Raw genomic sequence first — 23,267 nt, forward strand, 5'->3', positions numbered from 1 at the left:
GGAGCCACTGCGCTCAGAATCGGAGCCACGCCGCTCCGGCGGCGAAACTCCCCCGGACGAGCCGCCTTGGATCTTCGTTGAAGTGCCGCGAAGAAAAAAAGCGGACGAGCCGCCTTGAAGTGCCGCGAAGAACAAGGGACGCCGCGCGCGCACGTCAGCGTGAAGGAGCCGCCGAGCTCGCTGCCCGCGCGGGACTCGGCCGTCGCGGAGCTCCGGATGTCGGACGACTTCTCGGAGCCGTCCGCGTAGACGCGGAGCCGCGCGCCGGAGCCCGTGAGCAGGTCGTCGTCCGCGCGGATCTGGAGCGCCTCGACGTCGCCGCCGACGCCGCTCCCGACGAAGGTCACCTCCCAGAGGTGCTCGTTGCTGTCGTACGGCGTCGACATGGACGCGGACACGTCCGAGACCTGGAGACGCAGAGGTAATTTTTCCATCGCCGTCGGTTTCGGCGATTTTCTCAAGCGGTTTTCTCTCTATTCCAAACACAAAGTTGAAGTCAACGTTGAATCGCGGCCCCGGCCGAGACCTCGACGCCGCCCTGCTGGATCGTGTCGAGCGCGATGAGGGCGCTCTCGACGGCCGACGCGCTGGCGTCGTAGACGATGGCGTCCGTCGTCGCGCCGCGGAAGGTGAGCTTGAAGGTGCCGCCGAGGCCCCAGTCGCCGTCGAACTCGGTGACGACGACGCGCCGCAACCCGTCGAGCTCGTTCGTGTAGGGCTCGAGGGCCGGCACGTCGCCGACGTAGTCCGACACGGAGTTGAAGGTGATGTTCATGCCCGCCGTGAAGCCCGTGGCGCTGTCGGCGTAGTCGACGCGCGAGTCGCCGCCGTCGACGCACGCGGTGTCGACGACGCCGTCCGAGAGGAGGCCGACGCCGACGAAGGCCACGGTGACCTTGTTGACGTTCGTCAGCTCCTGGAGCGCCGATTTCACCGTCGCCTCGTCGGCGTCGTAGGCGATGGAGCGCGTCGTGAGGCCGTCGAAGGTCAAAGTGAAGGAGCCGCCCGACGCGTCGCACTCGAGGAGCTGCCACTCGACGGTCGTCGCGCCCGCGTAGCTCGGATCGAGCAAAGCATGGACCAACTGGATCTCGGGCTTTTCGGTGACGTTCGTCTCGATGACCTGGACCTCCGTCGTCGAATTCACGTAGATGCGCACGGCCTGGACCTCGTCGGTGAAGGCCTCGCCCGCGTATTCGACGCGGTACGAGTCGACGGAGTCGCCGCCGTCGCGGAGCGGGTCCGCGAGGACGACGCGCAGCGACGTCGAGTCGAGCACGCTCAGGGCGACGTCCGTCGGCTCCGACGGCTTCGCCGGCACGGGGATGGCGTAGGGCGGCGTCGTGAGGGACGCCGGCCCCTGGCCGATTGCGTTGACGGCGAAGACGCGGAAGTAGTAGGGGATGTTGCGCTCGAGGCCCGAGACTTCGAGCTGCAGGTCCGCCAGGTCCGTCACCGCCGCCGACCCCAGGGGCAGGCCGTTGGCCTCGTCGAGGGAGTTGAACGGCGGGAAGACGCCCTGCGTGACGAGGTACGTCGTCGCGGTCACCGCGGTGCCGGACATGTCGAGGTCGTCGGCGATGAGCATGGGCACGTCGCCGAGCTCGGAGAGAAAGGTGATGCTCCAGGTGTGGCCGCCGTTCTCGTCCGCCGCCGTGCGGTTCACCGCCACGGAGCCGATCGTCGACAGCGACTCGAGCGCGGCCTCGACGTCGTACGACGACGAGTCGTAGGTCAGGTAGCCCGTGCGCTGGCCGCGGAACTCCAGCGCGAAGTCGCCGCTGAGCGCCTCGGACGTCGAGCTGCGGATGCGCGTCACGTTCACCGTCGTGTTCGTGTCCGCCCAGGGCCACTCGCCCGTCTCGTCGGTGCCGGACGTCGCGACGCCGATGAGGGGCAGGTAGCCCGCGTTCGTGTCGAAGGTGATCGTGTAGAGGCAGGTCAGCGCGTTGATGGGGTCGGGCCGCGAGTCGACGGTGACGCGCCCGATCGTCGAGAGGCCCTCGAGCTCCGACTGGACGAGGTCCGTCTTGCCCGAGACGAGTTCGCGGACGTAGAGCGTGTCGTCGCCGATGGACGCGGAGCTCGCCGGCCCGTCCTCGGCGCCGACGCCCTCGCGCGACGCGGAGACGGTGAGCGCGGCGACGTTGCCCGGCGACGACGAGAAGGTGACGTTCCACCAGCACTCCTGCGCCGCGACCGTCGCCGAGTAGGACCTGAAAAGGACGATTCAACGTCGCTTCAACGCGAGCGTTCCGCGCGCGCGCGTTCCAGAGACCGTTCCGAGAGATGATGGCTCGTCCAAGAATCAGCCGAAACGACCGAGATCGGAGCCTTTGAAGTCGGGAATTCCGCACCGAGGAGGACACGTCGACCTGGTAGAACGCGTCGAACTTCTCGAGCTCCGTCTCGATCTCGCCGGCGGCGACGGAGCAGTCGCCCGTGCCGTCGTTGGCGTAGATGTAGTCCGTCGTCTCCGAGCCGTAGCTCAGGCGGAAGGTCGTCCGGGGCGACACGGTGCCGTCGCCGCCCGCGGACGTCGTGTCCTGGGTGGCGACGCGGACCTGCTGGACCTCGTACTCCGCGGAGCCGCAGGACTTGTCGAGCTTGTCCGGCGACGCGTAGATGGCGCCCGTCGTCTCGCCGCGGAAGGTGAGGTAGAAGGCGTCGTCCTTGTTCGACGTCCGCGTGACGTTGAGGCGCTGGATCTCCTTGACGGTGCCCTTGCGGAGCTCCGCGACGTCGACCTGCGCGTTCTGGCCGCCGAGGTACGTCGACGACGACACGGTGAGGGGCGACACGTCGCCCTCGAAGGTGCGGTTGACGTCGTCGAGGAAGGACACGGTCCAGACGTAGCCGAGCTCGAAGTCCGGGCCGGTACGGGTGACCGCCACCGTCCCGTCGGGGATCTGCGGCAGCGACTGGAGCGCGTTCGCGAGCTCCGACACGGTCGCGTCGAAGGGCACCTTGGCGCTCTCGGCGTTGCCGTTGAAGGAGATGTTGAAGGACCCCGAGAGCTCGTTGCCCGGCACGTGCTCGGTGACGTTGACCCACGGATCGCCGGACGTGCCGAGGAGCGTGCCGCTCCAGACGGGCTCGAGCAGGGGCACGTCGCCCGCGTTGTCGTCGTGGACGAAGGTGACCCACCAGGTGAAGCCGCCAAAGGCCGCCTCGTCGCCGCGGATGACCGTGACGTCCGTGATCGTGTCCAGGAGCTCCAACGCGTCCTCGAGCTCGCCCGCGGTCGCGTCCGACGGGATCAGCGCCGTCGTGTCGCCGTTGAAGGACAAGCGGAAGGCGCCGGAGATGGCGTTGCCCTCGACGGCCGTGCCGAGCGCGATGGACGACCCGAGCGTCAGCGCGGACGCGTCCAGCAGCTGGAGCTGCGGCACGTCCGCGAGCGACCGGTCGAAGGTGACGCGCCATCGCCAGCCGACGCCGCCGTCGACGTCGACGGCCTCGCGGCTCACGTTGTAGACGTTGCCGCTGCCGACGTTCGACAGGGCCTCGACCATGGCCGTCATCGACGTGCGCCCGCAGCACGTCGCCGCGTCCGCGGGGATCGCGCCCGTGTACTGCAGCGAGCCGCCGGTGACGCGCGTGTCGAGCGCGAGCGCGAAGGTGCCCGCGAGCGTGCCGCCGACGGGCGCCGTCGCCGTCACGGTCTGGACCTCGCGGATCGGGCTCGCGACGGTCGTCACGTTCTGGATCTCGTCGATGTCCGCCGCGGACCTGAAAGGCGCGCGCGCGGTCCCGGAGCGCGCGCCTCGCGACAAAGGACGCCGCGCGCGGACGTGGAGATGGTCTGCAGCTCGTTGGCGCCGATGTAGGTCGACGTCGTCACGGTCTGGACCTCTGCTCTGCCGGGGTTCGTGTCCCATTCTACTTGATACGACTGGACGGCGGCGCCGCCGTCCGTCATCGGCGAGGCCCACGCGAGCGCGAGCGAGTCGCCGGAGACAACCTCCAACAGAGCGTCCGTGGGCGCGGAGGGGACCTGGAGGTCCGCCGCGCCCGGGAGCACGGTGGCCGCGAGGGCCACCAGGAATTTCAAAGGGGAACCGACCGCGGAGCCGAATGACGCCATGGTCGAAGAACGTGCGCTAGTCTGCTAGTCGGCCGGTTCGGACCTTTTCTTACTGCGAAGCAGTTTTGAAAGTACTGGGGTTCTGGAGACGTAGTAACAACACGGCTTCCAGAGGCGCTTGGAGGCGACACCCTACGGCGACAAACGGCCACGTGAGCGCCGGCGAGCGGGCGGGCTGGGCGCGCGCGGCGCGGAAAAAAATGGGGCCGCGCGGGTCCGGGGCAGCGCGCGGCGCGCGGGACGCGGCGCGCGCACCAGTACTGACAGACCCCAAGTCCCGGAAGGAAATGGGGGGGGGGGCAGGCCGTCGACGACGGCAGCCCAAGCTTTGATCGTGGTCCGAGAGGAGGAAGAGCTGCCGGACGTGCAGGTGCAAGTGTAAGTGCAAGCATGCGAAATATCGGCTTATCACGCGTACAAAACAGCGGACTGGGGCTGACAGAAGACGGGCTGCGCCGAACGCGGGCCGAGGCGCGCGCGGACCCGCCGTCGTCGCGTCGTCGCCGGGACCTGGGTGCGCCGGACAAACCCACACAAACACCCCCAGAGGCGCCGCGATGGTCGCCATGGTCCCGCCCGTGGCCATGCCCGTCTTCGAGGACTACGACTCGCTCGAGAGCGGCGACTGCCGCGAGTTCATCTCCGAGGACCTGCTGACGCCGACGTCGCGGGGCTTCAACGCGAAGCGCGACGCGACGCACCACTGGGTGCTCTGCAAGCTCACGCGGCCGCACAAGTCCGAGTTCCAGCTCTGCTCCGAGGCCGGCGACTTCCTCCTCTGCGCGAAGCTCGTCGACGACTGCTACTACGTGTCCACCTACGAGGACTTCCCCGCGTCCGTCGACGAGCGCGGGCTGCGCGGCCGCGCGCCGGCCGCGATGCGCCACGTCGTCGCGGTCCTCGCGCACCGAAAGACGCCGCGGGGCCCGTGCTTCGAGCTGCGCCTCGTGTCCGCGGCGAGCGCCATCGCGCCGGAGAAGCCCCTCGCCGAGGTGCGGCCGAGCTCCATCTGGTGCGCGGAGCAGGGCGCGGAGCTCCGGCGCCTCGACGTCGCCCTTCCCGCGGCCGTCGAGAGCCCGGGCGCGCACTACAAGCACGACTGGCGCCGGCCGCCGCCGCCGCCGCGCGAGAGCCGCGTGCGCCTCCGCAACAAGCTCCCGACCTGGAACAAGCAGCTCGGCTGCCTGAGCCTCCACTTCGGCCGGAAGCGCGTGCGGACGTCGTCGTCGAAGAACTTCCTCATCTACACCGAGGACGTCCTCAACGACGGCGCGGCGCGCGAGGACGCGGACAACGCCGCCTTCCAGCTCGGCAAGCTCGCGGCGAAGACCTTCGCCCTCGACTTCCGCTACCCCATCAACCCGCTCCAGGCCTTCGCCGTCGCGCTCACCGCGTTCCAGATCAAGCACTGCAAGGTGCCCCGGGCCACGCGGAGCGGCTCCGGGTAAGGTTTTGGGTTTTATTTCGGGAGGTTTCGGCGGCGACCGACGCCGTCGTTCGCGGGGCCTCGCAGGAGTCGCCGCCACCAGATCGGCACGAGATCGGCGACCGCGTCGAGCCTCGACTATGGACTCGACACACGAAGTGTTACTTTAGGGCGTCCAATCTTCCTCACTGAAGAACATGGCGACGATGCAAGACGCGGCGCCGCCCGTGTCACCATCAAGCGCGCGAACTTCTGCCAGATCGCTCGGGCCAAACTCTACGCCTCCATCGCCGTATTCGTATTCGGCCTCATAGGATAGACGGAGGGCATCAGACAGCATCTCGTGATACCTCGCAATAGTTTCAATGCTCCGTCGCGATTGGGACATCCAGGCGTCGTTGTCTGCGAGTCGCGCGGAGAGGCTGCGCATCGGGCGATAAAAGTAGTCTTCGCCGCTGTTGGCGGCCACCTGAAACAGCAGCAAGGCCCCATCTCGGGACTGGGGGACTCCGATGCCTTGCTCAAAGAGCCGACCGAGCTCGTAGGCGGCAGGCCCGTCGGTGCGGAGGCGATTAAGATGAGTTCTACCTGACTCGCACGAAGAGTGGAAGTGGATGGCCGCTTCCCTCGCGTGATTGCCGTCTTCATCTTCGCCCGCGGCGGCAAGGGCCGCGTGACAAAGTCCTATTGCGTACCAACCGTGGATACAGTCGTCAATTGGTCGTCGATGCTCCGCATCAGTGGCTCGCTCCACGAGCTCGAGCGCACGGCGCGCGGCGGCCGGCGTCACGTCGTCAGAGTACCGCACGAGTTCCCCGAGCGCGCGCATGGCAAACGGAATCCTCATGTGCACTTGAAGGCACTTGCTCTCCCCGTGGAAAGGGGGCGCGCGCTCGATCACAGTCTCGAGGTAACCGCGGGCGATCGCGCACGACTGGACCACTCCGAGGCCGTCGCGGTGAAGGAGCGCGAGCCGGTACCGCGCGTGGTCGCACGCCGCGGTCGCGTCCGAGAAGACGTGACAAGGGAAGTCGTCCGACGTTTCGTAGGCCAGCGCCAAATGAAGGGCGCGCGCCGCGAGAGCAGGAGAAGCCGCGCGGCCGACGTCGGGATGTGAACAGCCCTCGGCGAGCATCGTGCCGAATATCACCAACGCTTCAACATTACGGGGCGCCGTGGCCGTCGCGACGACCTTGTACCGTTCAAAGCCTCTGCGAGTAGGGATCCCATGCATACCCTCTCTTAAAGTGAAGCCCTCCAAGTCCGCGACGGCCTTGTTCAGCTCGAACTCCGAAACAAGAGATCGGAGCGCCACGAGCGACTTGTTCGCGGCCAGGGCGGGGTAGACCTCCCAGAATTCCATGAACGGCATCAGATTCTCCTTCCAGACGGCGGCGGGGAGGTCCTCGAGTCGCGGGGGCATCGTGCGCACTTGTCAGCGTGCGGCGTCGCTCGACGCTTTTTGCCTCGGACCTAGCCTCTGAGCCCTTGGCGAGCGCCCGTCGCACGACAACACCTCCCCAGTACCGCTAAACTTTAGCCTAAAGTCCGCAAAATTTACCGCGCGCGGCGCAGTTCGAAGGCGCGGCCGGCGAAGAAGAGGGCGACGAAGACGGGGATGAGGGCGGCCCGCGGGACGCCCTCGGGCGCGGGCTCGTCGGCCGCGGCGTCGTCGGCCGCGGCGGCGGGGAGCGTCTCGACCTCCTTGGCGACGTCGTGGCTCGGGATGGCGAGGGCCGCCTCGAGCTTGCCGAGGGCCTCGGCGGAGACCGCGGGCTCCGGCGGCGGCGGCGCCGCGGGCGCGAGGCTGAACGCGGCCGGCAGCGCGGCGCCGACGGGGTCCTTGACCGGCGGCGGCGGCGGCCGTTTCCGCGGCGGCATCATCTTCGCCTTCTTCGACGGCGGCGGCGGCGGCATGGACATGGGCGGCACGTCCGGCGAGTGGTCGCCGAAGGCCCACTTGTGCCGGATCAGCGCGAACTGGCGGTGGTAGCCGCCCGTCGCGCCGTTGATGCCTACCGACGACGGGTCCCCGGGGCGAAAAAATCACGCGAAGACGCCGGTCCGCGCGTTTCAGCAGGGCCGTCGCGTGGGGCCCGTCGTTCGCCGCGCTGCGACCGTTGAACTTGCCGTTGTGCGTGTTGCCGCCGCACTGGTACGTCGTCCGCCGGGGCCCGTCCGCGTCCGCGGCGGCCGCCTTGCCGCGGTTCTTCGCCATCTGCTTCGGCGCCGACGGCGCCGGGGGCTTCTTCGACGCTTTCCCCCGGTTCACGCGGATGGCCCGGCCCTGCTTCTGCGTGCGCTTCGCGCGCGCGCGCTCGCGCTGCGTCAGCACCGCGAGGCGGCGCCGGCCCGTCGCGGTGCCGTTGCCCTCGTCCGCGAGGCGCCGCCGCGCGCCGCCGCGGCCCGGCGCCGTCGACGCGTCGCAGAGGCTCTCCTCGTAGACAACCTCCCAGCGGTCCGGGTTCGCGTGGGCCTCGGCGAGGATCATGGGCGTCTTCTCGTGCGTGTCGTCCAGGACGATCCACTTCACGTGACCACAGAACGCCTTGATCTGGCGCCACTCGTCGTCGCCCGTGAACGCGCCGCCGTCGGCGAAGATCACGGAGAACTTCCGCGTCGCGCAGAGCGCGCCGAGCACGCCGACCTCGTGCATGGCCGCGCCCGACCGCTCGTTCGCGAGCCACGCGGCTGGACGCGTCCCGGAGCACGTCGGCATGCACGCGGCGTCGACGGCCGACGCGAGGCGCGTGTCGCTGGGCCAGCCGCAGGCGGCGGCCATGGACCGGCCCAACGCCACGAGGTGGGGGCGGAACTCGAGGCTGTGGAGGCGGCGGCCTTTCGCCGTGAGGCCCTCCTCGATCGCCCAGCGGAGCGACTCGGACAGGATCCGCGTGGACCCGACGCCCGAGCTCGCGCCGATCTCGAGGATGTCGCCCGTCTCCGTGCCCTCGGCCTCGGTGGCGACCCAGGCGAGCACGCCGCCGGCGCGGAAGTTCAGCGTGATCTGGCCGTAGTCGCGGTGGTGTTTGGACGTCTGCACGTAGGGCCGGCACTCGCTCACGGGCGGCGCGTGCGCCTTGGGGTCCGCGGCCATGAGCTTCGACGCGACGGCCTCGGACCGTTCCAGGATCTCCTGAGCGCGGTCGGCGCAGAGGGGGCAGGGCGCGACGCAGGTCGACGCCGGCGCCTCGCCGGCGCAGGACGGCGCGGGCCACCTGGCGTAGTCGCAGGACAGGGGCAGCGCCGGCTCGCTGCAGTTGTCGGCGCCGAGCGCCGGGTCGAAGTACTTCCACGCCGCGCCCGAGGCCTGTCGCGCCCACAGCGCCGCGAGTATGGAGCGGATCATCGTGACAAACTGGCAGCCGGGCGGACCAGAAACTTCACGTTTACATTAATATCCGCAGGAGTGAAAAAACTCGTGGCCTCAAATCCGCAGGGAGCCTGTTGTATACGTCGGCCGGGCAGTCCACCATGGCCATGGCGTGCCTCGGCGACGTGAGCTGCCTCGGGGCGGAGGACGAGGACACGCTCCTCGTGTCGAAGAAGGGCGACCTCGAGGCCGGGGAGAAGATGGTCGAGATGCACGACATCAAGGTGAAGCCGGAGGTGGTCAAGGACTACACGGAGGAGCAGCTCAGCGAGCCCCACGGCGTCGCCAAGCCCTTCATGCTCGAGGCCGTCGTGTCGACGATGACGGAGCTCATCGTCGACAAGGGGCCCGAGGACCCGGAGCTCGTCAAGGAGCGGCACCGGCACCGCTTCGACGGCAAAGCCGCGGTCAAGCTCGCGGGCCACAAGACGGAGACGCTGACGACCTTCAAGACCATGGAGATGAGCGACCTCCAGGTCCACGAGGTGCCGCTGCCCCTGCTCGCCGCCGACATGAAGAGCGACCTCAAGGCGGGCCTCAGCGCGACCGCGGCGGCCGACAAGCTCGCGGAGGACGGTCTGAACGTGCTCGAGTCGCCGCCGAAGGTGACCTTCCTCATGCTCTTCCTCATCCAGCTCACGCAGTTCATCATCGCGCTCCTCCTCGGGGCCTGCGTCGTCTCCGCGGCCATCAACGCGACGAACAAGGACCGCCGCGGCAACCCGCTCGCGTACGTCGACTCCATCGCCATCTTCATCATCGTCATGCTCAACGCCGTCATCGCCGCTTCCACGGAGGCGTCGGCGAACGGCGCCCTCGACGCGCTGAGCGCGCTGTCGTCGCCCATCTCGACGGTCGTCCGCGGCGGCGCGGAGGTCGAGGTCGACTCGAGCCACATCGTCATCGGCGACATCGTCGTCCTCGGCACGGGCGACGTCGTCCCCGCGGACTGCCGCGTGCTCAGCGCCGCGGACCTCAAGGTCAACGAGATGCTGCTCACGGGCGAGTCCGAGGACGTGTCGAAGACCGACAAGGTGAAGAAGAAGGCGCCGGGCGCCGCGGAGAAGCTCACGGCGGACACGATGATCTTCTCGTCGTGCACGGTCAAGGCGGGCAACTGCAAGGCCATGGTCGTGCGCACGGGCATGCGCACGCGCGTCGGCCAGATCGCGGCGCTGCTCGCGGGCGACGGCGCGAAGCAGGAGGGCTGCCTGCCGGACACGTCGGCGAACCAGACGCCGCTCCAGGTGAGCCTGGGCAAGCTCTCCGTGCAGATCGGCGTGCTGGCCATCGGCTGCTGCCTCCTCGTCTTCGTCATGGGCCTCGCGCTCGGCGTGAAGGACCCGACGGGCGCGTCGCCGGGCTGGCTCTACATGATCCTGATTTCCGTGACGCTGACCGTGGCGGCGATCCCCGAGGGCCTGCCGCTGACGGTGACCATCTCCCTGTCGACGGGCTGCTCCGAGATGGTCAAGGAGAACGTGCTCATGCGGAAGATCGCGGCCGTCGAGACGCTCGGCTCCGCGTCCGTCATCTGCACGGACAAGACGGGCACGCTGACCGAGGGCAAGATGCGCTGCGTGAAGATGTTCGTCGCGTCGACGGACTACGACGTCACGGGCAAGGGCTTCGACCCGACCGTGGGCTCCGTCGGCGCGGCCGGCGCGGCCGTCGCGGCCGACATGTCGTTCGACGGCGCCGACGACCGCAAGGACGACCCCAAGGTCAAGCTGCTCCTGACGTCCGCGCTCTGCTGCTCGTCGACGACGTTGACGAAGGAGAGCGAGGGCGGCGAGGAGAAGTGGACGCCCAAGGGCAACTCGTCCGAGGCGCCCATCGTCGTCTGCGCGGCCAAGTGCGGCCTCTGGGCCAAGGACCTCGAGCCCAAGTTCCCCCTCGTCACGGAGATCCCCTTCTCGTCGAGCCGCAAGATGATGATCAAGGTCACGAAGAACGAGTGCGGCGAGCTCGCGGGCGTCGAGAAGGCCGTCGGCCTCGACGCGAACTACGTCGCGCACATCAAGGGCGCGCCGAACTACATCCTCAAGGGCTGCGACAAGATCCTGCGGCCCGACGGCTCCGTGACGCCCGTCACGGAGGAGGACAAGGACGCGCTCCTCGCCAAGGTCGACGAGCTCTCGTCGATGGCGCTCCGCGTGCTCGCGATCGCGCTCAAGCCTTTGGAGTCGCTGCCCTACGACCAGGACGCGGAGATCGAGGACAAGTTCGCCGCCATCGTCAAGAACATCACCTTCGTCGGGCTCGTCGCGTCCATCGACCCGGAGCGCGCGGGCGTCAAGGCCGCGATCGAGGTCGCGGCGAACGCGTCCATCCGCACGGTCATGATCACGGGCGACTACCTCAAGACGGCGGCGGCCATCGCGAAGAACATCGCCATCCTGCCCGAGGACGGCTCGCTCGACAAGACGGGCGCGGTCGACTGCAACGACCTCCGGCCCGGCGACGACTACCTGTCGAACCCGGACATGGACGCGCTCACGGCGCGCGTCAACGTCTTCGCGCGCGCCAAGCCCGAGGACAAGCTCGAGATCGTCAAGTCGCTCCAGCGCCAGGGCCTCGTGTCGGCGATGACGGGCGACGGCGTCAACGACGCGCCCGCGCTCAAGGAGGCGGACATCGGCGTGTCCATGGGCCTCGAGGGCACGGAGGTCGCCAAGGGCGCGTCGGACATGATCCTCACGGACGACAACTTCTGCTCCATCGTCAAGGCCGTCGAGAAGGGCCGCGGCATCTACTCGGGCATCCAGAAGTTCGTGTCCTTCATCATGTCCGTCCACTTCGCCGAGGTCGTCCAGATCTTCCTCTGCGTCGTGTCGGGCCTGCCGATCATGCGCGTGCCGCTCCAGATCCTCTTCCTCGTGCTCGTGACGGACCTGCCGCCGGCGATCGCGCTCGGCGTCGAGCCGGGCGAGCCGGGCATCATGAACAAGACGCCGCGGCCGAAGACGCAGCCCGTCGTCATGCCCTGGATGTGGCGGTGCATCGTCGCCAACGGCCTCATCATGACCGCGGGCATCACCGCGACGTACCTCGTCGCGCTCCGCGCCTACGCGGGCACGTACATCCAGGACCAGATCACGGACGGCGACCGCAACCACTGCGACGTCTGGGGCCGCGACGGCGCCTTCGGGTCCCAGAAGTGGTACGACGACCCCGACGACGACAACCTCAAGGAGTGCACGAAGTTCGCGATCCGCAAGGCGCGGACCGTCGCGTTCATCGCCTTGGTCTGGGCCGAGAATTTGCGCGCGTACTCCGCGCGGTCCTTCACGAAGCCCATCTGGAACAACATGTTCTCGAACCCGACGATGAACAAGGCCGTCTTCCTCGGCCAGATCTGCCTCTACTGCGGCCTCTTCCTCCCGGGCCTGAGCAGCGGCGTCCTCGACCTCCACCCGCTGCCCCGCGCGGGCCACGACGGCATCCAGGCCTACGGCTGGGGCATCGCCGTCTGCGGCGCCCTCTCCTGCCTCCTCGGCTGCGAGCTCTACAAGTTCGCCATGTCGTTCAACCCGCCCAACGTCTAGGCGGCCCCCGGCGCGCCGCCGGACGCGGCCCAGGCACGCGAGGCCCCCCCGCCCCCTCTTTCGACGCCGCGACACCTCCCCACACCCCCGTCGCCCGGGCGACCTAACCTTAGGACTAGGCATCATGTATGTAGGCTTGCGGACTAGTAGTCAGACTCCGAGGACCAGTCGGATTGGACGGCGGATTCGTCGTCGGAATCGTCGTCCACGGAGCGTCGCGGATTCCCTCGAGTTCCCATTCTGTGAGTTCGGCGGCTTCCTTCGGGTTCCCGTTCTGTGAATTCGGCGGCGAGAGGTGGAAAGCGCTCCCAATTGCGACGAAGGGGACCAGCTAGTCCAGTGACATGATAGCCTGAGAACGAACGAGGACTGAAGATTTTCAATGACGACGTTGGCCGTTCGAATGCGTTGAGGATGCGTGTGAGGATGGTCTGGCTGTAATAACAGTTGTAATCATCCCCGTAGGCGCGAGCTTTGACGTAGAGGCCGCGGATGCCGTGGGGGCGATATAGATTCGGCACGGATCTACCGCCGTGTATGTTGCCGTAGAACCGCGAGAGGTGGCCGCGGCGCGTGCGGAATTGAATCGCGTCGAGGTTGTCGCCCGCGCGGCACTGGATGCCCACGAGCGCATCGCCGGGCGCGATATCGAACGGTTCCCGCTCAATACCACCAATCCCGCCGGCGAAGTCTTGCACCGCGCCGTCGTCGAACTCTAATCTGATACGGTCGACGAGGTTGCCCGTCCGCACGCGAATCCGCACGAGCCGGCAGTCAAGCAGGCCACGCGAGGCGAAAGAAGTGAAGGCGCGGCACGCCATCGAGGCGACGCGACGCTCGCGCTCGATTCCGACCATGCAGAGGACGCGCGCCGAGAGCTCATCCGGGAGGCGCTCCATCGCTGCAGCGGAACTCAATGCGTGCGTGCCTCGTCGGTCAAAAGTTCCAGTGCCTGCGTCCGCCCAAGGCAGGCGCGTAGGCGGGGTGTATCGCCTAATGCGCTAGAGAGAGAAAGTTCGGCGCAGCCATTGCGACCCCGGTCGGATTCCCTAGCCTAGCCTAGGCTACATTAGTAGACGCAAACAGCAAAGAGCATGGAGCTGCCCAATCTCGTGAGCGCTGGCACATGAGCTGCCCGCTATAGATGCGAGCCGTTGCGACGGCGCTGGCGTTGGCGCTGGTCGCAACGCTCGCGACAGCAGCCGCACAACCGGACGAGGCAGCAGCGACAGCCGCACAACCGGACGACGGCGCCATCGTGCTCCTCGGCGGCGCGGCGCGCACCTTCTTGTGCTGCTTCGGCTCGACGGTCGTCAACCTGCTGCGACCGCTCGACGCCGACCTCTACGCCTATCTCAAATTGAAAGACGCGGCGACGAGCCTCGTCGGCGAGCGCGCCGCCGGCGGCGACCGCGAGCTCTATCGCCCGGCGAACGCGTCGAGGATCTGGGGCGCGCTGGCCAAGTACGAGAAGTTCGTCGGCGCGAAATTGGTCGACCGCCTGCCCTGCGACGACGCGTGCCTGCTGCAAGCCGTGGGCTGCCGGGGCAGGTTCGCGGGCCACCTCGCGAACGACTCGCACCTCGAGCGCGCGCTCGGCCAGCACGCGCTGCTCTCGATCCTCGGCGACGAGCTCCGGCGCCTCGAGGCGCGGCGCGGCCGGCGCTACGCCGTCGTCGCCTGGGCCCGGCCCGACGTCGTCGTCCGCCAGCCCTACCCGACGAGCATGGTCGGCGACGCGCCGCGGTCCTGCGGCGGCGGCAGCGACCTCGCGCGCGTGCTGCCGCGCGACGCCGCGGACAAGCTGCTCTTCTCGGGCATGGCCGCCGCGCGGGAGCCCTGCGGGCCCTTCGGGACGCCCGAGTGCGACTCGCGCGACGCGCGCAAGCTGCGCGTCGAGTGCCGGCCCTACGCGCGCGAGCAGGAGGACTTCGTCCGCAGGGCGGTCCAGACGACGGGCTGCGCGGACGTGTGGCCGCGGCGCGCGAAGATGTGCATGGCGGACCCCGAGGCGACGACGTACCGCGGCGCGCCCGTCTTCGAGGGCGAGGCGGCGCTCCACGCCGGGGCGCCGTAAGGGGCTGTTACCGGGGGAGCCGTGGGGCGGTCGGGCGCCGCGCGTCTGGACGCGCGGCGCCGTCATGGGCCGGCTTCCCCCCGTCGCCTCTACCTCGCGGCCGGCGTCGTCGCGCAGCCCGCGGGCGGCGCGCCGTCGTAGGCGTCGCAGATGGCCGTGAGCCAGGCGTCGCTGTCGGAGACGTAGACGCCGTCGACCGTGATCCAGACCGCGTCCTCGTAGTACTGCGTGACCTTGTCGTGGTCCTTCTGCAGCAGCGCGCCGCCGTCGCGCTCGTAGCACTCGTGCAACATCTTGCCCTTGGACGGCTCGAAGCCCGCGGTCTCGGCGCAGGACGTGACGACGTGCTGGAACGGCGGCAGGGACGCGTCCGACGCCGAGAGCGTCGTCTGGTTGCGGTACATGCAGGCGACGAAGTCCCACCATCGGTAGTCGTACGCCGGCAGATCGATGCCGTACTCGGCGCAGAGATAGTACTGGGCGATCTCGCAGTCCTGCTCCGGCGAGCCCGAGAGCGTGCTCGTCGCCGTGCAGTTGGGCTCGAGCGATCCCTCGACGCTGTAGAAGCCCGTGCCGACGAACATGGGGTGCAGGCTCAGGTCGATGATCCCGCGCAGGCCGGCCGCGCTCATCACCTCCTCGTTGAAGATGATGGAGTGCGACCGGCAGACGGATCACGTGCTCACGCACACGACCTCGACGGTGACGCGCGACGCGTCGAGGGACCGGAGCGACGCCAGGCCCCGCCGCCGCAGCGTCGGCGCCGCCGCGAGCAAGAAGAGGGCCGCGCCCGCGAGGAGCGGCGCGGCTTTGCGACTCCGAGGCAGCCCCAAAGCCGTCGGGGCAGCCATCGCGTCGATACCCCCGCGGGGCGTCCGCAAAAAGGAGTCGGGCCGACGGTGCCAAGATACGGGCCGTATTCAGTGAGGGCAGCCAGCCAGCATGGTGCGCGACGAGGCCCGCACCGTGCGCACGGTCGTCGGCGGCTTCACGCTGACGCTGGCCGTCTTCGCCCTCGCGGGCGTGCGCCTCGACCCCGGCGCGAACGAGCCCGCCGCCGCGGCGCTGCGCCTGAACCTCGCGGCGCAGGAGCTGTCGCGGGGCGCGGCCAAGGACGCGGCCAAGGCCGGGGACCGCGGGCCGGGCTTCTCGACGAAGGAGCTGGACCTCAACGCGGCGTCGAACGGCGTCGCGTCGGCGGACCACCCGGCGGGGAGCGACCTCGTCGCGCACAGCGGCGGCGACGCGAGCCAGACGGGCAAGCACACGTGGGCCGCGAGCGACCCCGAGCGCGTCGCCGCCTTCTGGCTCGACCTGCTGCCGACGAGCCCCTGGATGATCGGCAACTATTCCGTGGACGGCGGCTGCGCGACCTACGGCAAGGTCTTCGTCGGCAACGACTCGACGACAGGCGTCCACGGCGTCAACGCGCCGTTCCAGTTGCACGCGGTCCGCGCCTGGAAGCGCTCGAGCGGCGCCCTCTCCATGGCCCAGCTCGAATCCAAGTTCTCCAACGCCATCTCGCGCTGGGGCTTCGACGGCCAGGCGACGCAGGAGCAGGCCGCGCTCCCGGAGTCCGCGGCCGCGCCCCCGGAGACCAAGGACATGTCCGCGGGCAAGAAGCAGCAGGCCGCGCCGCCGTCGGAGCCCCTGGCGCTGCAGCCCAAGGGCACGACGGAGAATACGGAGGCGAGCGCGCAGCCCCTGTCATCGTCGCTGGAGCAGCCCGAGGGCGCCGAGGCTTTGGCGAAGAAGCCCGCCGCCGACGCGGCCCCGCCGTCGGAGCCGCTGGCGTTACAGCCCAAGGGCACGACGGAGAATACGGAGGCGAGCGCGCAGCCCCTGTCATCGTCGCTGGAGCAGCCCAAGGGCGCCGAGTCGCTGGCGAAGAAGCCCTCCGCGGAGAAATCCTCCGCCGCCGAGGCCCCGCCGTCGGAGCCCCTCGCTTTGCAGCCCAAGGGCACGACGGAGAACACGGAGACCGCCGCCCAACCGCTCGCATCGTCGCTGGAGCAGCCCAAGGGCGAGTCGCTGGCGAAGAAGCCCTCCACGGAGACATCCGCCGCCGAGGCCCCGCCGTCGGAGCCCCTCGCGCTCCAACCGAAGGGCGCGACGGAGACGAGCGGCGCGGCCGCCCAGCCGCTCGCCGGCAAGCTCGAGCCGCAGCGGCGGCTCGACGCGCGCGCGCGCGCGGGCGCGGACGCGCTCGCCCGCGCCGACGCGCCGAGCGGGTCGGGCTACGCGACGCACGCGCTGCCGCCCCTCGCGGAGAACGTCGTCGGCCTCTACACCGAGGACCTGAGCTACTACGCCCGGGCGCTGACGGCGTCAGGCTACGACTTCGCGGTCCTGGCCTGGGAGGGGTCGTCGCGGGACGCGCCCAAGGGCGCCGAGGGCGCCCCGTTCCACTCGCTCGTCGTCCACGTGCCCGACACGCTGGTCGTCCTCGAGCTCATGGGCCCCGCGATGGACGCGGCCACGTCCAAGGCCGTCGGCCGCGCGCAGCCGTCGTGGCGCCGCGTCGCCGCGGCCCTGCCGCCGTCGACGCACGTCGAGACGCTCGACGCGCGCGGCAAGCCGTCGCTCACGGCCGTGAAGATCTCCTACAGCTCGACGGACGCCGCGCGCGACTCCGCGTGGGCCGAGCGCGTGCTCGAGGCGACGCCGCTGAGCCGCGACGCCACGTCGGCGAACTACCCGGCGGCGAGCTTCGACGACCGCGGCGCGCTCGCGGGGTCGTCGGCCTTCGGCGTCGACGCGCGCGTGCTGAGCTGGACGTCGGACCTGTCGCCCGTGGAGCTCCACTACGTCGAGCCGTCGAACAGCGCGCAGTCCGTCGAGCACGCCCTGAGCGCCGACGAGCGCGCGCTCTCCGTCGAGGCCTACGAGACCTACGCGGTCAAGACGCATTTGGACCTCGTCGACAAGTGCGAGGCCTGCGACGACGTCACGGGCTTCGACCGCCTCATGGACACGCACTTTGGCCGGCGGCTCCTGTCGGCCGGCGGCGCCGAGGCGCGGACCCTCGACGCGGCCTTCCTCGCCGCCGTCGACCTCGACGCGCCCCACACGGTCTGGAAGAAGGGCGCGGCCTACTTCCTCTACGTCGCGAGCCCGTCGGGCGCCGCGGCCCAGCTCACGGGCACCTTCGACGACGCGCCCGCCGGCGCGCGCCAGTTCAACACGTGCGTCGCCTAGGTTCGGGCGCGGCGCTCTTTAATCCGGTTTTTATTTTACAAGGCCCCCGATCGTCCGAGCCGCGGACTAGCGCTGCCCGCGGCGCGCGTCGTAGCTGCCGCTCATCTGGCTGACCCTGCCGACGCGCTGCTGACACTGGGGGCACGTGTGCGTCACGTCCCTGAGCTCGCTGACGCAGAAGGGGACGCACGCGCACGGCCAGAGGCCGATGCAGCACAATCCGCAGCACGCGGCCCACTGCGCGAGCGACGGCCCCGCTTCCTCGTGCATCACGGTCGTGATCTGCGCGCGGCAGAACGGGCACTCCATGCGGACGGGATGCCGGTCCAGGGCGAAGAAGCACTGGTGGACCGGCTGCTGGACGACCATGGTGGGCTGCACCATCTGCGGCTGGACCATCTGCGGCTGGACCATTTGCGGCTGGGCGACCATCTGGGGCTGCTGCACGTACTGGACCTGGGCCTGCGGCGGCACGACGGCGCCCTGGATGACGGCGCCCGGGACCGGAGCGCCCTGGATGGGCGCGCCGCCGTACTGCTGGACGACCGGGGGCTGTTGCATATAGGCCTGGGGCTGCTGCACGTAGGCCTGTCCCTGGATGACTTGGGCTCCCGGCAAGGGGGCGTTGGCGTGCGCATCGATCGCGTTCATGCCGGGCGTCTTCGTGTCCATGGGCGGCGCCGTCGGGTTGTACATGCTCTCTTAAGCCAGACGGTGGACTCGATGGCGGCGGGCCTGGACGGCGGATTTACGAAGTGCAACTTGAAGGAGCAACTTGATGACGTTGCTGTTCGAATTGTTGCTGCGTTGCAAGCGCTGCCACGACACCGAAGGTTTGGAAAACGTAGCCCGTAGCCGCGCCACTGGATTTCTAATAGCATGCGTCGCATCCTGTGTTTCGCAGCGGTAGCGCTCGCGCACGGGCGCTCGCTCTCCCTGAAGAAACCAAGGAAGCAATCGTCGGGCGCGCCGTCGTGGACGAAGCACGTGAACCGCCAGACCGTCGCCATCGGCCTCGGCATCGTGCAGGCGACCTGGCAGACGCTGCGCGTGCGCAAGGACGGCGCCGCCCCCGCGTCGACGAAGCCGACGTCGTCGTCGAGCTTCCGCGTCGACCCGACGTCGTCGAGCGACGTGCGCTTCGACGACATCGGCGGCCAGAAGGAGGCCGTGACCGCGCTGCGCGACGTCGCGGACTTCGTGCGCGACCGCGAGCGCTTCGCCGCCGTCGGCGCGGCGCCGCCCAAGGGCGTGCTCCTCCACGGGCCGCCGGGCTGCGGCAAGACGCTCCTCGCCAAGGCCCTCGCGCGCGAGTCGAACGCGACGTTCTTCTCCGCCAGTGGCAGCTCCTTCGTCGAGGTCTACAGCGGCCTCGGCGCGAAGCGCGTCCGCGAGCTCTTCGCCGAGGCGCGGGCCCACGCGCCCTCCGTCGTCTTCATCGACGAGATCGACGCCCTCGCGAAGCGGAGGAGCTCCGGCGCGCCGGGCGCCGGCGGCAACGAGGAGCGCGAGCAGGCGCTGAACCAGCTCCTCTGCGAGCTCGACGGCTTCGCGACGGGCGACGAGTCCGTCGTCGTGCTCGCGGCGACGAACCGCATCGACGCCCTCGACGACGCGGCGATCCGGTCCGGCCGCTTCGACCGCCACGTGCGCGTCGTCCTGCCCGACGAGGACGCGCGGCTGGCCATCCTCCGGGGCGTCCGGGGCCCGAAGCTCGCGCCGGGCTGCGCGGACGAGGTCCTGCCGCGCATGGCCGCGGCGACGTCGGGCTGCTCCGGCGCGGACCTGGCCGCGCTCATGAACGACGCGTCGCTCCGGGCCGCGCGCCGGTCCGCGGCCTCCGTCGAGCGCGAGGACCTCGAGGCCGCGCTCGACGTCCTCGAGCACGACGGCGAGTCCATGGACATGGACACGTTCCTCGCCATCGCGCCGACGGTGCAGCGCCGCGTCGCCGCCCACGAGGCGGGCCACGCGGTCGCGGCGCTGATCGACGAGGTCGCCGAGCGGTCCGTGCACCTCTCCGCGACGATCGTGCCGCGGTCCGGCGGCTCCGCGGGCCACGTGACGCTGAAGCCGTCCAAGGAGGCGCCCAAGGACGAGCCCCACACGCGCGCGTCGCTCCTCGCGCGGCTCCGCGTGCTGCTCGCCGGCCGCGAGGCCGAGGCCATCTTCCTCGGCGACGACCACGTGTCCATCATGGCCGAGTCCGACGTGACCAAGGCGCTCGGCGTCGCCAAGGCCCTGGCGCGCTTCGGCTTCGACGCCGACTCGAAGCGGTCGCGGGCCGGGCCGTCCGTCGACGAGGACAACGCCGCGCGGAAATTCCTCGAGAACGAGCGGAGGAACGTGCACCGGGCCCTCGTCGAGCGCAAGGAGACCGTGCGCCGCCTCGCGGACGCCCTGCTCGAGAAGCACACGCTCGCCAACGACGAGATCCGCACCATCTTCCGGACCGGCGAGGACGCGCGGAAGATCCCGCCGCTCGTCCGCTGGATCGCCGCGCCCTTCGAGGGGCGGAAAGCGGCGCGCTCCGACCGCGCGCCGGCCCTCGTGCCCGCCGCGGACCAGCGCGACGCCGCGCCCTGAACACCCCTGAACATTTCCCCCCCTTGCACATACCGAAAATCGCACCCTGTACATAATACATAATTGGCCAAGATTCTCCGGGGTTACCCAGAGCATCGTGCGCCACGTCTTTTTCGAACCCCCTCTACTTTCCGAGCTGCCGTGCTCAGCTAGCTTAGTAGCGACCACATGGATCGATGGATCGCGACCGGAGCCGCAGGGGAAACGACACGAGGGACGCAACACCTAGCCGCGGCCACAATTCGACGTTGTCGACGAGCATGGACTTGCGCCGCCAAGTTCCGCTCTTCTCATTCAACTCATACAAAAACGTCGTTTCTTGGAGGTCAGGGCCTTCCTTTCCACCGAGGACGAGACGTCCGTCATGGACACACGCCGCCAAGGACATATGAGCTGCCCCCACGGGGAGAGCGCCCAGCTCCGACCACACCTCTGCTCGAGGATCGTAAACATAACAATGGGTGGGAACAGACGTAGCCAAGGGAAGCATGGGTGAGATTTCCTTTTGAGCAATGACATACACGCAGCGATTGTGCGTAACAGCAGTCAAAACCCTCTCGCCTCTCTCCTTGAGTGCCGTCAAAGGAGGACCGAGGGACCAAGACCGCGTCGTGTTGTCGTAAATTTGGAGCCGAGTAGTGTGAGTACAACTGACCGTTCCGGGCGAGGGTTTGTAAGTGTCGGAGTTTGTAAAGTCTTCGCAATAGCCTCCCACAACAAAAAGACGCGACCCAATGACGCAATACCCGGAATGAGCAGCTGCAGAAGGCATCGACGGTAGCCGCTCCCAAATCTGAGACTGCTCGTCCCATGAAAATGTACCGTCGGTAGGGTGAGCTCCAGCGGCGACCACGAGCACATTATCGATGAACGCGGTGCATTGCCCGTACATGATCTCCGGTAGCTCCGCCGGAAGATGCGGGTCTTGCACGTCCGGCGGGTCTTGCGCCCACCAATGCGTCCGCGTATCATAAATCATGATATCCAATGAATCATTATGCGTGTCACCGCAAATGACAATCCGATCGTCGCTGGAATACGCCGTCGTGAACTCCCAAAGGTAGAGACTCCTTTCCAGCCAACTTTTTTTGAAGCCGAGCTTCCGAAGATCATGCGTCGGACACACCAAGGCAGCGTCGGTACCGATATTTTCATCCTCATCAAAATACATTGAGGAGCCCACTACGATTAGCCCGTACTCCGTCGCGCCGAGTGTCTTTCGCATCCGCGCGAACTCGTCGCCGAAGACGAGCCGCCGCAGCGTCCGACACGTCCCGCCCAGGTTCCTGTGGTCCGCCAGCGGCACGCGCGCCAGCGCGACTTCGAGCAGGGGGGCGAGCCCGAGCAGTTCGCGCCCCAGCGCCGGTCTCTTTGCTGGAGCGGCCATCGATGCGCGCGGCGTCGCGCGCGAGCTGCAGATTGTGTGGGCGCACAGCAGCGCGGCCGGGGGAGGCGTCGCGACGGTCGAGGCGCTCGGGGGCGTCGCGCGCGCGGGCCAGGCTCAGGCCAAGTCCGACGGTTGATCGATGATGCCGACCGGAATTAAAACGTGGCTGAGAAGCGCCGAGGGCGGCATCTTCATCGACGGCCCAGCCTATTAAAACGTGGCTGGCAGCGCTCGAGCTGATTAATCTAAGGCTGTCATCGCTCGAAGGGTTGCCCCCTGCAACAAAGGCTGTAGCTCGGTTGCGAAGCGCTCGACCATCACCAGGTCCTACGTCGGCAGCGTCTCGCGCTCGTTGCTTCGATTGCCGCGGTCTCTGCATCCGAGCTTGCCCATGAACATGTGGCACCGCCGAGCCATCGGCTTCTGCAGCCTGCTGCAGTGAACGCCGGCAGCGCTGCTACGGGCTGCCCAGAGCCCCTGCGCCGTCGTCGAGGGGCAGCCCTACTCCGCGCGCCGGCGGCAGCGCGGCCGCCGGCGGCAGCGCACGCCAAGATCGAGGACGACAACACCGACAACGAGGCCCAGACTCGACGGCGAGGCGTCCAGGACGAGGAGCTTCGCGGCGCGCGCGCGCGCACGTGTCCACGGCCGCCTCTCGGATGCGCGGCCTTCGCTAGGCCACCGACGGCACGGGAATGAGAAGGGCTGGGTCGCCGCCGCGCCGAAACACATTATCAGCTCGCTCGCTCGCGACGCGGCACGCTCTTCAACACATGCTTTCCATGCGAATCGCGCGCAGCGCGAGGGAAAATTTTGGAGCTCGTCCTCTCAAGGGAGCGTCGAAATGACTCTCACTGCCAGCGACGGCCAGACGTAGCGGCGTAAATTTGACACGAGTTCCCTCTCCCGGCGCCTAAAGATCGCAGAAGAGCGGCGTCGTCCGCGCGCGCGATGCGCGCATCGCGCGGTGGAAATTTTGCAGAAAAATGCCGTTTGCAGCTACGAAACGACACGCTGTGCCCGGCTCGCGGCCTTCGGCCGCCGCCGTTTTTTTTTGCCGCGCGGGTCGGCATGACCTACCAACCAGTCCGACTCCCACCTCGTCGGCACTCAAGCAGCACGATCTCAGCACCGTCGGCCTGATCGGCCGCGGCCGCAATGGGGCTGCTCATGCTCCGCTGCGGCCTCGTCGCGGCCGTCGCAGCCGCCGCGGCGGTCCACGACGCCTGGGTGGCGCCGCCGTGCCCCGCCTGCGCGCGCGGCCGCGGCAACGTGCTCCTGCTCGGCAACCAAAAGGCCGCCGGCATGAGCGACCGCGAGACGATCATCGGGTCCATGGGCCACCTCGCCGCGCAGCTCTGCGGGCGCCTCGTGGCGCCGCAGCCCTGCGTGAGCCTCAACGGCCGCCACGGCGTGCGCCTGAGCTGCCGCCTGGACTGGGCCGACTTCTTCGCGCTCGAGGACGGCGCGGGCGGCGCGGTCATCGCGCGCGGCGGCGGCGACGCGGACGCGCTGGAGGCGGCGGCGAAGGCGGCGCCCGTGCAGCTGGCGAGCCGGAGCGGCGCCGAGGCCGTCGCCGCGCTCG

The 23,267-nt window shown here is 68.9% G+C and overlaps 4 protein-coding genes across 4 annotated transcripts in view; 2 read left to right on the top strand and 2 right to left on the bottom strand.

Moving 5' to 3' along the window:
- AURANDRAFT_72083 (hypothetical protein) overlaps window positions 1-4,087 on the bottom strand; it is a gene marked incomplete at both ends in the record, with an annotated part of 64,044 nt that extends 59,957 nt beyond the window's left edge. Inside the window, 4 exons of the mRNA XM_009041048.1 lie at window positions 154-407; window positions 527-2,216; window positions 2,323-3,732; window positions 3,795-4,087. Coding sequence (XP_009039296.1) covers window positions 154-407; window positions 527-2,216; window positions 2,323-3,732; window positions 3,795-4,087 — 3,647 coding nt within the window. The remainder of the gene's footprint in view (window positions 1-153; window positions 408-526; window positions 2,217-2,322; window positions 3,733-3,794) is intronic.
- A 2,954-nt stretch (window positions 4,088-7,041) lies between these two features.
- Window positions 7,042-8,925, bottom strand: AURANDRAFT_72084 (hypothetical protein; the record flags this gene model as incomplete). The annotated part of the gene is made up of 2 exons (XM_009041047.1): window positions 7,042-7,528; window positions 7,632-8,925. The coding sequence occupies 2 exons, from the start codon at window positions 8,860-8,862 to the stop codon at window positions 7,071-7,073; spliced, it is 1,689 nt and encodes a 562-aa protein (XP_009039295.1).
- Window positions 8,926-9,398: 473 nt separating this feature from the next.
- On the top strand, window positions 9,399-12,434 carry AURANDRAFT_30019 (hypothetical protein; the record flags this gene model as incomplete). The annotated part of the gene is made up of 3 exons (XM_009041006.1): window positions 9,399-10,874; window positions 10,911-11,939; window positions 12,093-12,434. The coding sequence occupies 3 exons, from the start codon at window positions 9,399-9,401 to the stop codon at window positions 12,432-12,434; spliced, it is 2,847 nt and encodes a 948-aa protein (XP_009039254.1).
- A 6,397-nt stretch (window positions 12,435-18,831) lies between these two features.
- AURANDRAFT_4792 (hypothetical protein) lies at window positions 18,832-19,404 on the top strand (the record flags this gene model as incomplete). Its single annotated transcript, XM_009040968.1, has 1 exon — window positions 18,832-19,404. A coding segment is annotated over one exon (573 nt), but the record flags the coding sequence as incomplete, so codon positions are not given.
- Between the last annotated feature and the right edge of the window lie 3,863 nt (window positions 19,405-23,267).

This window comes from Aureococcus anophagefferens (genome assembly GCF_000186865.1).
Source record: "Aureococcus anophagefferens unplaced genomic scaffold AURANscaffold_18, whole genome shotgun sequence".
In the NCBI taxonomy this organism is placed as follows: Eukaryota; class Pelagophyceae; order Pelagomonadales; family Pelagomonadaceae; genus Aureococcus; species Aureococcus anophagefferens.